Source organism: Eleutherodactylus coqui, chromosome 10 (assembly GCF_035609145.1).
Source record: "Eleutherodactylus coqui strain aEleCoq1 chromosome 10, aEleCoq1.hap1, whole genome shotgun sequence".
Taxonomy (NCBI): domain Eukaryota; kingdom Metazoa; phylum Chordata; class Amphibia; order Anura; family Eleutherodactylidae; genus Eleutherodactylus; species Eleutherodactylus coqui.
The window spans coordinates 30614105-30632216 of record NC_089846.1 but is presented as its reverse complement, the minus strand read 5'-3'; the positions used below and the strand labels follow the sequence as shown (position 1 = coordinate 30632216).

Genomic DNA, 18112 nt, shown 5'->3' with positions numbered 1-18112 from the left:
GTCCAAGACTTTTAGAACGTGCATAGTTCCGCTCTCGATTGTGGGTAGTTTGGGACTTGGTAGTCAGCATTCCACTAGAGAATGACGACTCTCGGTACTTGGAGAAATTCCAGCACGTCAAGAATCATATGAAAAAGCTTTATTATGCAAAACAACTGGAGTAAAAACCATACCTAGGTCAAAAAATGTCCGGGGCGTTTGAGTGATACAACATGCCATAAAAACAAGGGCAATCGCTCGAAACATCTAGGAAATGTTTAGCCCTAGGTAAGGTTTTTACTCCTGTTCTGCATAATAAAAGCTTTTTCATGCGATTCCTGCCATGCTGGACTTTCTCCAAGCATATGATCTACAGAGGCAACCCGTTTCCATGCACCACAATCACATTGCAGTGTCCATACAGACGAGCATGGAGAATCAGAAAGTTGACCAGGGCAGAAAAATCGATGAATGAATATTTCAGAGGCGTTGTGCTATAATAGTGCCATGATGAAAATGATGTACCAATAGAAAACGACCTATTGTGTAACAGTCTGGCAGTTAGTCGTAGCTATACATCCAAAACACGGCTGCATTGTCGCAAGTGGACGTATAGTTACATCCAGTCGATGACATAAGAGCTGTGCCCACACCGTAAGCGGCGGGTGCTAGTTGTAATAGATGGCCAACGCCGTGCTGCAACAACCAGGAATGAAGATAACGCCAATATCAGACATTTAACCACTTAGATGACATGTTAATAAGGACTACAGCATTAGGGCGATTAGTCAGAGAGAGGGGGCATCCTCTGTCATCCCACTGGCAAGATGCCGCGGCAGCTGAGGGACTAACAAAGGCCTTCAGATCTGCCATGGCTATATGCCCATTAGGCCACGACAGAGCCACAACTCAACAGTGTTAAGCGGTCAGGCAATCAACGAATAACTTACACAGTCGATGAACGCGCACAGAAAATGAAACTATTCCTATTCACATGAACGAATTTTTACTTGGACCTAGGGCCTGAGTTTGAAAAATCACTAAATGCCCCCTTTTTGTGCGAGCCTATAATGTGCAGCGTCCCACACATCGCCCAGCACACAGAAGGAGCGCCCATGTGCTGTGCGATGCCAGTTGCGCCCAAGAATCGAACTTGCTCTTGGCCATGTGAAAATGGTCTTAAAAGTTAACTGGAAAAAAAATCCATGAAAAGGTAGATTCTAGAGAAAAATAGTTTATGGGGGGAAAAAAAGTTTTTTTTCTGGCTTTTTTTTTTTTTTTTTACTGTTCACACTTTAGCCAAACTTTATTAGGCCAGGCTCACACAAGCAAGTTGCATTCCGCATGCGGTAAACCCGCAGAGGATTCCGGCTGTGAGCCCTGCCGATGACTCTGCATACCTCACTTAACTGCGCTGCGGAGGCTCGCAGGCGGTCATGCACAGTAGTTTGTTTTTTTTGTCTGCATTTCCCGAACTGGCGTGGGTATTCGCAACCCATACACATATGTTATATGAACTGCGGGTCGGACGGCTCCATTGACATCAATGGAGGCCGTTTAAGTGGATTTCGTGGTAAAATAGACCATGCTGCGATTCTCTTCTGCTCACAGAATACGCAATTCGTATCCGCGAGTGTGAAGCAAAATTCTAAAATGCATGCCTGTGTTTTACCGTGGAAAGTCCACACGGACGCCAATCGCGGGAATCCACAATTCACATCCGCTCGTCTGAGCCTGGCCTTATACTTATTTTTTATGTAGGAAAAGTGAAAAAAAAAATCAATTAAAATAATTCTAATCCTCATCCACATATAAAGTATATGCTGTTGCTGCAATTGTAATGACCCATATGCTAAAAAAACAACTTGTCCCCCAAATAAACCCATGATCAGCTGCATCAATGAAAAGATAAAAACAAGTTCCGGCTCTTGGAATGCAGCAACATAAAATCTGTAGGTTTTTTTTTAGCTTTTTTTAAGAATTGTGATATTACTGTGAGAAAGTATTAGAACATGGAAAAAAAATTACATTCATATTCGGTATCACTGTAGTTGTACCAACTCACAAGATCAAGCCAACACGCTATTTATGCTGCATGATGAATGGCATAAAGCACAAAAAACAATTGCGCCCTAGCCTAATTTTCGGGAAGGCTTGAAATATAAGCCCTACCCCGAAAATATGCCCTAGTTACACTACTTTTAAAAAAAAAGGAAAATACATTACCTAGAAGGCTCAGTCCAGGTCCCTCCTGCTACTCTCTAGAGATTCGGCTCGGTTTCCACAGTCCTCAGCCGCTCGTACAACATTACTTCCTGGTTACGGGATTCATAAATCCCACCTCCAAAAAGTGATGGCTGTGATTGCTTATTCGAATGCTGCTCAGCAGTAATCAATGCAGTGCTGGATGAACCAATGCGATGGTTGTGATTGGCCGCGGCTTAGCCAATTCATAATTCCCGCCTCTACAACTCGATGGCTATTGATTGGTCTATCCAGCGCTGCATTAATTGGCTGAGGAAGAACCAATCACAGCCATCGCTTCCTGGAGGTGGGATTTTTGAATCTCGTATCCAGGAAGTCACGTATGAGCGGCCGAGGACTGCACGAAGCGCGTCAGAGCTGTGGAGAGCAGCGCAGGGGGACCTGAACAGAGCCTGCTAGGTAAGTATACTAAGATCTCCTCCGAAAATAATACCTTGTGCTTATTTGGGGGCAAAAATTAATATAAGACAGTCTTATGTTCGGGGAAACATGGTACAGACCATGGGGCCTGGGGCAAATAACTCTAGACCCACTTCCCGCACTACCAGCTGATTTTTCCAAAGGAAGCAACGGCCAGTAGGACATTTCTCCTGCATCAGGGAATGCAGGGACAGTGCAATATTACATAATGGCTCTTCTGATAAATGGCTGTCCGGTAATAAAGGACAGAACAAGACCATCACTGTTCTTCATCCTGCCTCACAGAGCAGGGCCTCTATTAGGGACCCCCCTCTATGATGTGCACATGCCCTAATAGGGCATATAGGCATGGGTAATGTTCTTGGCATGAACCCTATTAAAAAGTTTCTCCCCTAAATAAAGAATTTATGAAACCTTACAGGGGCATTTTGGGTACATCATTGAGGTGCATTCCCCCTCTATCAAGCAGAACGCAATGACCACAAGTGGCTGCTGTTGTGGCGGACCCAGAACCCATTATTTTAACCCTTTCAGGACCGTAAATTATTCCATCAAATTTGTGGGGAGTTTAAAACTATGGGACAACTATGTCCTTTGGGCCTCAAAGGGTTAAATGGGTGTATTTACACGGGAGACGTTTCTCTTGCAGTGATGCTGCGACATACAAAAATCACAGCATGTCCTATTTTTGGGGCGAGATCGACAAATATTTTCTACGGAACCAAAAAATAATAATTTGTATAGCACTCGCATGTAAGTGCGATGCATTTCTCTATTTCTTTTACTATTGAAACAGTACGTGATTTTCACGTGTGGACAAAAAAGAACAAAAACGCATGTGCAAAATGCAGCATACTTCAACAACAACAAAAAGATAGAGGCAGGTTTACAAATGTGACAGCGGTCCGAGATTCTCACACCGATATCGCATTTACCCGTGTAAATACGGGCACAGTCAGAGTTCTGGGATTTTCTGATAACTAGAACGAGAGCCCTTTAAAAACGGTCTGATAAACTGCTTGGAACTCGTGTGATCGACAAGGTAGCAAGTCAATCAGCACTCGTTCAAGGACTACTTACGCCGCACAGTTCTCGGGACACGAACAGCCACGTCAAGAATTGCTTGTGTGGCCGTTCATCTTGACCGTTACCAGCGATAAACCCCCAGTGTACATGATAGTAACATAGTATGTAAGGCTGAAAAAAAGACATGCGTCCATCAGTTCAGCCTATTACGCCCCCTCCCCCCCAATGTTGATCCAGAGAAAGACAACACAAAAAAGAATGTGGTAGAAGCCAATTTTTCCTTTCTGACTCCAATCTGGCAATCGGAATAATCCCCGGATTATCGACCCGTCTGAAGTTATTAATGACTACAACGCTGCAGACGACGCAACATGAAAAATACGCAAACGCATGAATAAGCCCCATGAGCAGAGACCAACTAGATCTCCGATAACACGAACCGTTCTACTGGCTCCAATATGCAGATCTCAGCGGCATCCCATGACTCACTCCACATGCGGGAGCCCGTAGGGTAATCCGACCCTGGCCGAGGACACTGCGGGTCTTCTGTTTACCCGGCCGGGCTATCTATCTTCTATCTACGGGCTGCGGATAGGACGGCTTCCATTGACTGTTTTGCGGACCAAAAAATTCGCAAATCGAATCCGCGTGCTTTATTTCATTTGCGGACGTCCATGTTTCCCCACCTGTGGACATTGGGCCTAACCTATATCCCACTTGTTTTGTCTGCGATTTCAATGCATTTGCGATCCGGCGGTAAATGCGCGAATCACATCACGTGTTTTTCAAGCGCAGGAAAAAATAAAATTGCTTGTGTTTCCAATAGTTTAAGGCCGGGTTCACACGGGGCGGATTTGCCGTGGAATTTCTGTGCGGAATTTCGCTGTGGGAAATCCACCTGCGTGCGCTAATCCCGGGATTAGCCAGCCACGTGGACGAGATTTGTCAAAAATCTCATCCACACGGGGCGGCCAATCTGTCATGGCAAAGCAGGGCGGATCCGGATTTTTTTTTTCCCCGCTGCGGCCTTGCTCCTCTCTATGGGAAGAGAAAGCCGAAGCGGAATGCCGGTGGCCGAACTGCTCCAAAACCCGCGGCGAAATGCTGCGATTGCAATGCGATTTCACATCTCCCCGCAGCAAGTAGCGGGCGATTCTCGCAACTGAATCGTCCAGAAATAAGGTATTAGGCAATTTTTCACTACTGAGGGGAAGAAACAAAAAAATCAAAACAAAAAACGGCCCTAGCCCAGACTCACATGAACGGTTTGGATTCCACATGCGGTCATGTGCAGTACGGGGGTTTTTCGCTGTATTTCCCACACTGCCGCTTAGCGATGACGCAGGTACCCGCTGCTATTAACTGCATATGGGCTGCCAGCGTTTTACTTCCGATCACCTGTTCCAATCCGGTCGTACGAGACCGGATCTATAGATTAACCCATTGTGTTCTTCGCACATGACTTTTGTTTGTCTTGCAATCGCACAGAACTTGTGCGTGCATATCGCCCGGGTAAATACTATGTTACGGCTCATTCGCACGTGCATTCACTGCGAATTTATGCATGAAATCAATGCGCCATTTTTGTACGTTTTTTTTTTAATGAGCGTGAAATACGCAATCAATACGCAAGCAAAAAAATGCAATACACAAGGAATATGGAGAGTTTAGTTCCATGAAAATGCTGATATTTCACAGATCGAAATAGCATACGCACGTGTGAATGAGCCCTCGGGCCGCCAATACTGGTATTTTTTTCATCTGTATATCGGATGTGGAAGGAAAAAAACGGATGACTCACAGACTGCATAAAGAGCCATGATATTCAATGAGACTGCCCGTACGACCGAGACACGGCCTGCGCAAAAAAACTCGTATGTCCTATTCACGCCGGTATGATGGACAAGAATTAGGCCATGCAAGTACTGTGCCCGTGTATATTGGAGAGCGCAGGGACAGTGGGGGCTGTTGAAAACACACAGTTGTGTGCTCAGCCCTAGGCGGGCTCACATGGGCGGATTTGAAATGCGGGCGATCCGCCGTAAAACGCAGGCACTGAAAGTCATGAACTTTCGCAGTTTTGCTCAGACATGCGGATAGGAATTATGTGTTTTCTGCAAGTGGAATAAAAATCGCAGCATGTTCTATTTTTGCGCACAGATGGACCCCATTTAAATCAATGGATGCGAGTGTTCCGTCGTCCATAAACAATTAACATTGCGTGTGAGCGTCGGAAACGCTCGCAACTTCAAACGAAGAGCCTGGAATAGCGGCTGGAGGGGAGAGAGATCTTTCTTCCACGCGGACGATACGCTGTGCATAGCAGACGGGGATTGTTCCGGCCCACCTATCCCCATTCACAGTAAACAGGAATCCATTCATAACTGAACAACTGCCTGTTCACACGGCCAATCCGTCATTTGGTTTTCTGCAGATTGAACAAGAAGCGAACCGACTCTCAATCGTCCTTCAGTCGGCGAACGCATTTACGCTCAGCGCTAATCTTCAGATACCTGTTGGATGCAACAATCGGCCCATGATAAAGGCGCTTAAGGGTGCCTTCACATGGGTGATAAAAATCGCACAATGCGAGAGCGAGTGAAGACACAGAATTATGAAACCCATGCTTTTCAATGGTTTCATTCACATCCGCAATGTTTTCACTCCTGTGATGTTGCGAGATTTGAAAATGGCCGCATGTCCTATCTTTTCCGCGTTTCGCTTTTTTTTTATTGCCCAGGTTTCCCTATGGAGCTTCCGTTTTATTGGATGATAACGCACAAACTTGTGATTTTCATGCGATGCGTTTCTAACCTTAGAAACTCCTATAGTCTTTTGCAGCAATGCGCCATTTTTCTCGCGGCCCGTAGTGTGTGCCGTGTATTATAATTTTGTGAACATTGGATGCAACAGGGAGCAGAAACACCACATTTCCAGGTTGCCATCATAGTAACCTTTCACAGGATCGCAGTCTGACGTGTGAAAAATGTGGCTGCCCCCTTAAGGCTGGCTGCACACATGCAGGTCGGATTCCGCATGCAAGATCCCGCAGTGAACTCCGACCCTGTGCCCACCTGGCATCCGTGTGTACTCTATCTGCACTGCGGATGGTCTTCAGAGCGAGCCGTCGGATGAGCGAAGTACTTTTTTTTTCTTTTCGGTCATGTAGGGGAAATCGCGTTTTGCCATTGCATGCTATGGGCAGTATTTGATGTAGAATCCGGAGGCAGACGCACGCTCCGGGTTCGGCAATGCGAATCCGCCTGTGTGCAGGCGGCCTATAAGAGGTTGTACCACAACTGTAAGTTATTCCTCTCTCCATAGGATAGCGGATGCCTCGCTGATCGTGGGGGGTCTCACTGCTTAAACTCCCATCGATCTTGAGAACGAGGGTCCTTTGCCCATTTCCATCAGCCCCACTGAAATGAATGCTGTGCCGACTGAGCATGCTCAGTTAGTGCTACACTCACAGTGACATCACTCCGGAGAAGAAGCGACTCCTGCAGGGCGAAGTGCGATGCATCTCAATTTTACGGGATACCCGTCACTCACTTTCACATGACGCAGCACTGAAAGTGTTAAGCAACGCACAGGTATGTGTCATGTGGGAAAAAAGGGCCCTGGGGTTAAGAATAAGTCTGATAATAGGGCCATCATACGGCCTTGTGTTCCTGAGCGGTCGCTATGGGCTGTGAGGGTCACCACATGACGGCAGTGGCGCTGCGCCACCAATTACCATGCAGCCAAGTACGTTCCTATAGACTGCAGCATCACACAAGTAATTGGCGCAGTGAATCGCATCCCTGCATCGCACTGTTATGGAAGTCACCCCCCCCCCCAAAAAAAACCAAAACTGTTGCCCATAGCAACCAATCAGAGCACAGCTTTCATTTTACCTCAGCAGTGTAAGAAATAGCAACCAATCACAGAGCAGCTTTCATTTTACCGCAGCCGTGTAAGAAATGAAAGCTGAGCTGTGATTGGTTGCTATTGGCAACAAAAATTTACAGGGGAAGTCAGTGAGGTTTTCGATTTTTAATTCCGCCAGTATTCGTCGCTGGGTGCTGAAGAACATGAATGCAGAATTTTACTCAAATGAGACCAGAACTGTGGATTTGTATGCAACACAAATAAATTTTGCGCATATATGTATTCAATTCACTGCATATTGCGTGTATTTACGCTCGTGGACCGTCCCATCGGTAAATCTGTCTTTGTTGCCCAAAGCAAAGCTTTCATTTCTGGTACTGCTGAGGTATAATGAAAGCTGTGCTGTGAATGGTTGCCATGGCTAACAGACACATTTACGGTTAGGGTGCGTTTACACGTCACGGAAACTCTGCGCGGTATCTGCTGTGGAAAAACCGCTATTAAAGTGACTGGTATTAAGGCCTCCTGCTCACGCAGAGCCGTAGTCCACAGTGGAATCCGGATCTGCCAGCAGCGGCGTCCATGCGTACCTGTCTGTCACGGGTTATCCAAACTGCGGACGGACCCGGCGGCTCGCTGTCGCACATGTGCAGTACAGATTCTTTTTTTTCTAAAGAAAATTTTCCCCGCGTCGGACGGCTTCCACTGACTTCAACGGACGCTGTCCGCGCAGAGTCCATGGAAAAACGGAGCATGCTGCGACTTTTCCTCAGCTTGCTCAGAATTTGCACAACTATGCTTCTGTGGACGAGCCCTTAGATGATTAGGATGAGGCCCACTATGTGCGATAATAAAAGGACAACTTAACGACACCTCCACCATCGTTCTACAGACGGGCCACACGCCTCCACGTCTGCTGTCTTCCTACAAATAAGCCACACGTCTCCCATCCCCACGGTCCGCTCGCCCGGCTCCCGACGTCCCCACGGTCCGCTCGCCCGGCTCCCGACGTCCCCACGGTCCGCTCGCCCGGCTCCCGACGTCCCCACGGTCCGCTCGCCCGGCTCCCGACGTCCCCACGGTCCGCTCGCCCGGCTCCCGACGTCCCCACGGTCCGCTCGCCCGGCTCCCGACGTCCCCACGGTCCGCTCGCCCGCCTCCACGGCTCCCGACGTCCCCACGGTCCGCTCGCCCGCCTCCACGGCTCCCGACGTCCCCACGGTCCGCTCGCCCGCCTCCACGGCTCCCGACGTCCCCACGGTCCGCTCGCCCGCCTCCACGGCTCCCGACGTCCCCACGGTCCGCTCGCCCGCCTCCACGGCTCCCGACGTCCCCACGGTCCGCTCGCCCGCCTCCACGGCTCCCGACGTCCCCACGGTCCGCTCGCCCGCCTCCACGGCTCCCGACGTCCCCACGGTCCGCTCGCCCGCCTCCACGGCTCCCGGAGTCCTACTGTCCGCTCCTTCACCTCCACGTCTCCCCGCGTCCTACAGTCCGCTCGCCCGCCTCCACGTCTCTCCGCGTCCTACACTCCGCTCATCCGCTCGCCCGACTCCCGGCGCCCTACAGTCCGCTCGCCCGTCTCCCGGCGCCCTACAGTCCGCTCGCCCGTCTCCCGGCGCCCTACAGTCCGCTCGCCCGTCTCCCGGCGCCCTACAGTCCGCTCGCCCGTCTCCCGGCGCCCTACAGTCCGCTCGCCCGTCTCCCGGCGCCCTACAGTCCGCTCGCCCGTCTCCCGGCGCCCTACAGTCCGCTCGCCCGTCTCCCGGCGCCCTACAGTCCGCTCGCCCGTCTCCCGGCGCCCTACAGTCCGCTCGCCCGTCTCCCGGCGCCCTACAGTCCGCTCGCCCGTCTCCCGGCGCCCTACAGTCCGCTCGCCCGTCTCCCGGCGCCCTACAGTCCGCTCGCCCGTCTCCCGGCGCCCTACAGTCCGCTCGCCCGTCTCCCGGCGCCCTACAGTCCGCTCGCCCGTCTCCCGGCGCCCTACAGTCCGCTCGCCCGTCTCCCGGCGTCCTACAGTCCGCTCGCCCGTCTCCCGGCGTCCTACAGTCCGCTCGCCCGTCTCCCGGCGTCCTACAGTCCGCTCGCCCGTCTCCCGGCGTCCTACAGTCCGCTCGCCCGTCTCCTGGCGTCCTACAGTCCGCTCATCCCCCTCCATCCATAGCTATATACAGACAACCTACTCCAGATCTGTATATACATGGCACTACTACAGGCAGGCTTCCAGCAGCTGCCAGGCCTCCCTTCTCCACTCACACATCCTACAGCGCCATTATCTTCTGCAGAGGCGCCGCAGATAACAGTTCCCGATTACCAAATACTCCATCATCAGAGCGGTCAGGGATTTAAACCTGCATGGCTGCCCTGGGAACGGAGGAAGGAAGGGAGGGGGAACGGAGAAAAGGATACAACATATCACACAAGAGGAAATTCTGTCATCCAGCTGCCACCCCACCTGCAGAATAATAACCAGAGGGGGGGTCCAGCGCTGCAGGCAGCAAGGGGTTAACAGATGCATGCACTGAGCCCAGCGGCCTGCTGCAGCCCTGCATACAGCAGCTTAAAACAGCCCAATAAGCCTGCAGGCTGCTGGTTCCCAGGCAGGGCTACAACCCCCAGAATGCGGTGCAGCCGGGGGAGAGGCTCCACGGGACACTTAACTGTTAAGCGGGGGAAATCGTCCCTTCTTTTCATGCAAAGGCAGCTGTTCATTGCCAGGCGAGGAGGGAGACGGAGGAGGTCTGGGAGGAGGGGGCGCTGAGCGAGAGAAAGGAGACACATATCATCCCGTGCAGAGGGAGAGCCTTACCAGTGTGCGCCGGGCTGCCCACCCCTGTCCTGCTGAGATCACATCAGTCACCTCCTGGACATGGAAACTTTACCCCCAGCAGCAGCGGCAGCAACAAAGTGTGTGGACATGAGGGTGGGAGGAAGGAGGCTGCCCCCAGCGGCCAAGATGTGCAACTGCAGGGGTGTGTTTTCCTCCTGTGTGTGCTGGTTAGGGCTCATTCACACAGGCGTACGCCGCAAAAACGCACTCGTGGATTTGTGCGCATTAAGGCCGGCTTCACACGAGCGTAGGCGTATCTTCGTACATTTTTACAAAGTGAATTATGCTTTTTTTTTGCGCGGATTTTACTCTACGTTTCGCACCCGCAAGGCATGTTCATGTGCGCAATAGCTAATATAGTCTTAACGAACGAATTCTAATTGCACGATTACAGATCCGTGGTAAAATGCAGGCATTGAATGGCATTCACTTTCGCTTTTTTCTTCACGCTCGCGATAGGAATTGCATATTCCACGCGCGGAAGAAAAAACGCAGCATGCTCTATTTTGCCACGGATGGCCTCTATTAAAGTCAATGGAAGCGTCCGTCCCACGACCCGTACGCAATTTTTTTTCACGCAATAACATTGCATATGGGCTATGGCTCCCGTGTTATCGCTTAGCGCCGGCGCGGGAAATAGAAATAATGGGGGACAAAAACTGTACTGCGCATGACGAGCCGCCGCGGTCATCCGCAATACAGAGAAATAAGGTACGCAGGGCCACCGACCGGGCTCACAGCCGGAATCTGCTGCGGCCTCCCGCATAGGGAATCTGAACCGTTCGTGTGAGCCTGGCCTTACCCATCTCCGCGCGTATTTGCGCACTCCACCATTGACTTCTATGGGGACTTTTGGTGCTCAAATACGTAAAAAAAAATTGCAGTGCGTCCTATTCTTGTCTGATTTTCGGATGACAAGTCAATGTGCCATGGGTAACAGACACATTTACGGTTAGGGTGCGTTTACACGTCACGGAAACTCTGCGCGGTATCTGCTGTGGAAAAACCGCTATTGAAGTGACTGGTATTAAGGCCTCCTGCACATGCAGAGCCGTAGTCCGCAGTGGAATCCGGATCTGCCAGCAGCGGCGTCCATGCGTACCTGGTCTGTCACGGGTTATCCAAACTGCGGACGGACCCGCGGCTCGCTGTCGCACATGTGCAGTACAGATTCTTTTTTTTCTAAAGGAAATTTTCCCCGCGTCGGACGGCTTCTACTGACTTCAACGGACGCTGTCCGCGCAGAGTACATGGAAAAACGGAGCATGCTGCGACTTTTCCTCAGCTTGCTCAGAATTTGCACAACTATGCTTCAGTGGACGAGCCCTTAGATGATTAGGATAAATGAGGCCCACTATGTGCGATAATAAAAGGACAACTTAACGACACCTCCACCATCGTTCTACAGACGGGCCACACGCCTCCACGTCTGCTGTCTTCCTACAAATAAGCCACACGTCTCCCATCCCCACGGTCCGCTCGCCCGGCTCCCGACGTCCCCACGGTCCGCTCGCCCGGCTCCCGACGTCCCCACGGTCCGCTCGCCCGGCTCCCGACGTCCCCACGGTCCGCTCGCCCGCCTCCCCACGTCCCCACGGTCCGCTCGCCCGCCTCCCGACTCCCGACGTCCCCACGGTCCGCTCAAGTCAATGTGCGGGATGTCCGTTTGCTGTGCGATCCGAGTTTTGCCCAAGAATCTTGAATTGCGTGAAAGTAGCCTTAGGGCTTATTTACACGAACCCTTTTGCGCACGCCATACACAGTGATTAGAATTCATTGATTTCAATAGGTTTGTTCACATGAGCGTATTTTGCGCACGCATTTCGTTCGTGCAAAAATACGCAGCTTGTTCTATTTTTGTGCGTATAGCATATATTTAACTAATTTACCGTAATTGCACATTGAAATCAATCTGTATTTTTTTGTGTGCGCAAAAATCAGGTAAAACGCACAGGCGCATGCAAAAATGTGACACTCGTCACGCAAGTGTGCTGTGCAAATGTGCGCCTGCCCGTGTGAAGCCAGCCTCAGCGCTTGCTTGGTCCTTTATTTTTTTTTTACATGGGTATTCACTGCGTTTTACACAAGCGCAAAATAAACGCAAGAAGGATGGATTGATCCCTTCTGCCTTCTTGCATAACTGCGTAGTGAATATTCACGTATCATGCGCATTCGCTGCGTATTTTTAAAGCTCCCATATTTCTCCCATGTTTCGTAATACGGACCAAAATAGGACATTTTTGGGGTTTTTTTTCACGCACATAAAATACATGTGTGAAAAACGTATGTTAGAACAACCCGCTGCGAGTCAGTGCGGTTTATACTGTCTGTATTACACGTGTAAAAACTACGCGCGGAATGCGGACTCGAAAATACGCCGCCGTGAATGAGCCCTAATAATGTATCTTTATTGTAACAGAAGAAACACTGTACCTGAAAAAGAAACAAATGTGGTTATTTCATTACACTGCACACGACTGACAGAGTGTTGGGGTAAAATCATGCAAAATTGGGTCATAGTGATGAGCGAGCATACTCACTAAGGGCAATTGCTCGAGCGAGCATTAGCGAGTACCTGCGCGCTCGAGAGAAAAGGTTCGGCTGCCGGCGGCGGGCAGGGAGCAGCGGGGGAGAGCGGGGTGGAACGGAGGGGAGATCTCTCTCTCCCCGCTTGCCCCTGCTCACTGCCGCAACTCACCTGTCACCCGCGCCGGCCCCCGAACCTTTTCTCTCGAGCGGGCAGATACTTGCTAAGGGCAATGCTCGCTCATCTCTAGTCTTGAACCCAGTTAAAGGGAACCTGTCAGCACTTCGGAGCATTAAAGAGCCCCCGCGTGTCCAGGACGTATTTGGTTATGGTCCCTGGCTGCCGGCTGGTCCAGCAGTCTGGCAGATCACAGACTGTCGCATGGGCAGATGAGTGCGGCGAATGTGCCCGCAAGTGGGCAGCTGACCTGCACATGCGTCAGTTGGCGATCTCCCGATGCATGCCTGAGATTTCGATCACCCTGTCGATGGCATCTCTTATGTCATCCATGGCACACAGTTAGAGAGGACTGAGTCTTTGGGATAAACTTTGGGCACCGGAGACAGCCCAGCTGCCCACCAGACCGATCGGCATCTACTGGCATGCGGAAATTTTAAACCGCTGATTCTCAAGGTCTCGTCTTTTTCAGAGTTTTGGAGGCTTCAGTGTTCTATCGCGGGGGGCGGTTTTATATGTTCGGAAATGCTGACAGGTTCCCTTTAAAGTCCTGAAAGGAGGGTCTTAAAATGATATCACATCCAAATATTCTTTATGGGAGAAACAAACTGCACGCAACCTGCAATTATATCAGAAATTAACCCCTTAAGGTCCAGGGTGTTTCAGTACTAAAAGACCCAACACTTTTTAAGGCCCATCTGGTGGTTTTATGGACCTATTTTTTTTCTCCAGCCACCAAAGTTATTTTTGCTGCATTTCTCTCCTGACCTGCAGGGCTGTTATTTAATATTGTTTTATTACGACTAAATGTTCTAGTTATTTTTAAAATTAGTATGTTTACGCTAAAATAAAGTCAGCAATGGGTTCACCGTTTTGGTTTGCATGTTTTAATATATAATTTGTATAGTTTTGGGTTACAGGGCGGCACCGGTTTAGGTTGGTGTCGGCGGTGGGTAGTTTTCTTCTTTTTTTTCTTCTGTAATTGTTTTTTCTTATTTCTGTACCAATATTTTCTTAACCTCTACGTCCCCAATGATGTCATATAAGGCCTCTGGGGGTCATTCACATTGTTCTTTTTTTCGCATTTTTCCACTGAAGCTGGGGCATCCATAGGAGCAGCATCAAGGGAAGCACCAGTTACTGGGGAAAACATTCCCCTGTAGTGACAGTAGTCACTGGCAGAGCTGATCTGGGTCTGCTAAGACCTCTGCTGCACCAGGGGGCATCCAGCAATCACACGATTGCCAGGTCAAATAGCGGAAGTGGTGCTTCCGCTTTTTCTGTTCGCTACATAGCTGCTATTGAGCACTATGTAGCTTACCAGAGAGAAGCCAGAAATGGTAAAAAAAAACACTACTGCCTTCTCTTTCTAGCAGTAGGTTTAATCTTGCATAGGGATTAAACGTCTGATCACTGGAAGGGCCTAAGATCCTGAGAATGACGCTCCTGAATGCCCAGTAGGAGGCAGTATACTTGCTCAATCGCCACACTATTAACTTAAATGGTAGGTAGTATCCGAGAACATTGATCTCCCTCCATCGCATAGAAGTGGATTGAGCAGGTGTGCCTCCCCTCCATTCCCGTGGAGCATCCAGGGCGCGCCATTCACAAGATCACTGAGGTTCCCAGTAGTCAGACCCCTAGTGATCAAACTTTTATATTCTATCCACAGGAAGGTCTTTAGTGGGAAAACCCCTTTAACATCAAACTTTATGTATTAGCAGCGCTGGGTGTCCACGGTTGTTGGGGTGACTGTAGTGGGTGCAGAGGTAGCAGTCTTACCTAGGCTCTGGGACCTGAGGGGACTCAAAAGCCACTCAAAAAGTTCCAGTATTATAAATGATACATGTGCGCTCCCTCCGTCCAATAGAAGTGAATGCACTTCTGCTCCATTCACATGGGGCATACGGAGTGTGCTGTTTGCAGGAACGCTAGGAGTCCCAGCGATTGGACCACCAATGATCAGCCATTTATGCCCTATCCTCAGAAATGTCTCTAGCAGCGAGAAACCCCCTTTGGGGTACGATTACACGTAGCGGACATGCTGTGGAATTTCTGCATCCATTTGTGCAGATATTGACTCAAAATCAGCTGCATCAGATTTCAGAAGATACAGCACTTCCCTCATTTCCAAAGTCTTTTGCACTGGCAGCATACTCTGGCACCTGGCGGCATGTAGTGCGCACTTTTGCATCACCTGACCTAGAAGCCGCCGGGTAAAAGGCTGCGCTGACAGCATTTCTGCTACGTGTAAATGTACCCGTAAAGGAATTCTGGCACCGGGTTCATGCTGCCCAAACCACAGACAGCATGAACCCCGGACACGTATGCTCATTACCCCATCTATGTTTTACTCTGAAATGCTGCAGTGATTCTGAACGAACACACTTTGAAGTTAGACTCAGAGCCGAGCTCCGAGTCACGGCGGTGGGCCATGCCGCCTCTTCCCGCCTGGGTCATGCAGAGTGACAGTCTTCTCCCCTTCTGTGTATAGGGAGAGAGATGTCACTCTGCAGGCAAGAAGACGGTGGCACGGCCCACCGCGTGACTTCACTGACGTACTCCCGGTGATTGTTGTGGAAGATGATGGCACAGGACGTCAACTGACCACTGCAGCCAATCAGGCTGCAGCATCACCACCCGTTCTCCTGGTATCAGCGCTCACTTCCATAATAGCCGGATTCAGAACGGAGACGCTGCAGCCTCTGCTTATCATTAAAGGGGGTTTCCCAGGACTGAAAATGATCCTCTGTCCTTAGAATAGGGAATAACGGTCTGATTGGTGAGAGACTCACCGCTGGGACCCCCACCGCACATGAGCGGGGATTTTGGTGCACAATCTACCATGGCTTGCGGTGCATCCTGTCGGCTAATTCTACCTATGTGAACGCACCCTTACATAGTAAACCTGGAACAGAGAATTGTGATGCACTATTTGTAGAAAGTCCAAAACTACCACACCCCGACACCTGGCAGATCATTCTGTTTCAGCACTTGGGATTGATTTTTCAGTATCTGCCAACAGCAGAACAAGTTTTCCTTGACCCAGGGCAAGAATTCAGAACTTTAAGTACTCCGACAAATCAGAGTAGCTTGTTGGCACCTCACCTGATACGCAGAGCAAAGAACTGCTAGTATTATATTAAAGGGCCACTCTGGCGAAAACAATTTTTTAAATTCCTTATCCCCTCCCCTCACCTGATTGCCTGTCATACTCTGGAGGTCTCCTCTGTGTATTCCAGTCACTGCCATGTAGTGCAGCCCCTGTCTGATACTAATCAGGCACCATCTTGAGAGTGAGATTATTTAGCATTAGCTGAAGCTGTGCCATTTTTGCCTGATTGAGGGACAGTTTAATTATCATTGCTTTCTATATTTACCTACATAATCTATAGCCATAAGTATACAATCAGAGGGATCAGCTGTGATCTCCTCTATTATAACTGTGTGACAGGAGCTTTGATCATCAGTAACTGTGACAAGCGAGTCTGTGTCCCCCTCTAGTCTGTTTCTGTGGCAGATCCATGTAACAGCATTAAACAAACTGAGAATTTGACTAGAAAATGAATCCATAACTCCAACTAGATCTGAGCTGGGAGATCACATGACCATCTAAGAATAAAGAGGCCAGGAGATTCAGATAAGAGAAATAACTAACCAAGGTAATACTAGTCACTTCTATATATTGGGAGATAGCTAGATAATGAATGAATTAAAAAAAAAATCCCCGGAGTGGCCCTTTAAAGGGGTTGTCCAGGACTTTTACTATTGATGATCTACCATCAGGATAGTTGATCGCTGGAGGTCCACTGCTCAGGATCCCCATTAATCATCGAGCCTGCTGTCAGTGTGAGCAGCACTGTAAGCAGATAGCATTGTATGCATTGCAGCAGCCCGGTTTGGGACTGCAGGCACAGCTCCCACTGAAATCAATGGGAGCTGTGCCTGTAGTATTAAACAATGCTACAGCAATGTTGAAAGTGCTATCAGCTTCTAGTCCTGTCCGCACTGACAGCAGGTTTAGGGATCTACTGATTGTCAGGAATCCCGAGCGGTGGACCCCGAGTGATCAGCTATTGATCGATGACCTATCCTGAGGCTAGGTCACCAATATTAAAAGTTCCAGAAAACCCCTTTAAAATTGGAGATTGCCGAAGCACTTGAACTCGGTAATCTCCGGTACTACCGTATCATTAAAGTGAATGTTGCTGCAGCACACATATGGATAGGAGATTGGCACAAGGGATTGTGTCACTTTGAAAAAGTTGTCCAATCTACAGGCAGCAGATCATCTATGGTGAACCCATGGTATACATTGCCTAAGTGGCAAGCAACATAACACTGCTTGGACATGATGAGCGAAATATTGTTATATAGTATGTGACAGCCCCCGGCTAGAGGTGGGGCACGTGTGTGTGCATGTCATGCCATAACTAGTCATAGCAGCTGCTATTGACCAGATGCTAAAGGGCCACTATAGTTCAGCTTCCTGTTGACTAGGGGTATGTGGACATTTCTGACCTTGCTATTGAGCCCTCCGAATTCCAGTGGACATCGGCTCTGTCTTGAGTTTTACCACTGACATTAACAGAAGTTTATTATTACTTTTTTTAATTCGTTTATATCAGTTGTAGAGCAAAAAGTACACTTTGAGTCCAACGTAATATTAATGTTTCACAGAACTCCAGGAAAAGCAGTTCCTTAAAGGGGTTATCCGAGTCGTATAAAGTGCCTTTTAAGGAGTCCCATGTGCTGTAAAACAGCAATCAGCTCATACTCACCTCTTTGCCGCTCCCCGCTTTTCCACCGCCACTCCTCCGGTCTCCACTCTGTTATTGTTTACATTCAGCCTGTGACATCCCGTAAACATGTTTGCTGTAGCCAATGACAGAGATCATCACGGAGCGCTGTCATTGGCTACAGCAGCTTGTTAGTAGACAGGCTTGGGCTGACTGCAGCCGGTAAAGTAATGTCAGCCAGAAGAGCAGAACTGCTGGTGGGGGACAAGCGGGGAGCGG

General features: G+C 49.6%; 1 protein-coding gene across 4 annotated transcripts in view; it reads right to left on the bottom strand.

Annotated features, from left to right (window-relative positions):
* MVB12B (multivesicular body subunit 12B) overlaps positions 1-17670 on the bottom strand; it is a 133526-nt gene extending 115856 nt beyond the window's left edge. The window contains exons 1-2 of one of the 4 annotated variants that reach the window (XM_066580764.1): positions 17616-17670; positions 10222-10317 (exon numbers count right to left, since the gene is read on the bottom strand). In XM_066580764.1, the coding sequence (XP_066436861.1) occupies positions 10222-10272 (51 nt within the window). In that variant the 5' untranslated portion in view covers positions 10273-10317; positions 17616-17670. Of the gene's footprint in view, positions 1-10221; positions 10340-10369; positions 10517-17615 lie in introns of those variants that run through there. The other 3 variants (XM_066580765.1, XM_066580762.1, XM_066580763.1) reach the window with 3 other exon arrangements.
* Between the last annotated feature and the right edge of the window lie 442 nt (positions 17671-18112).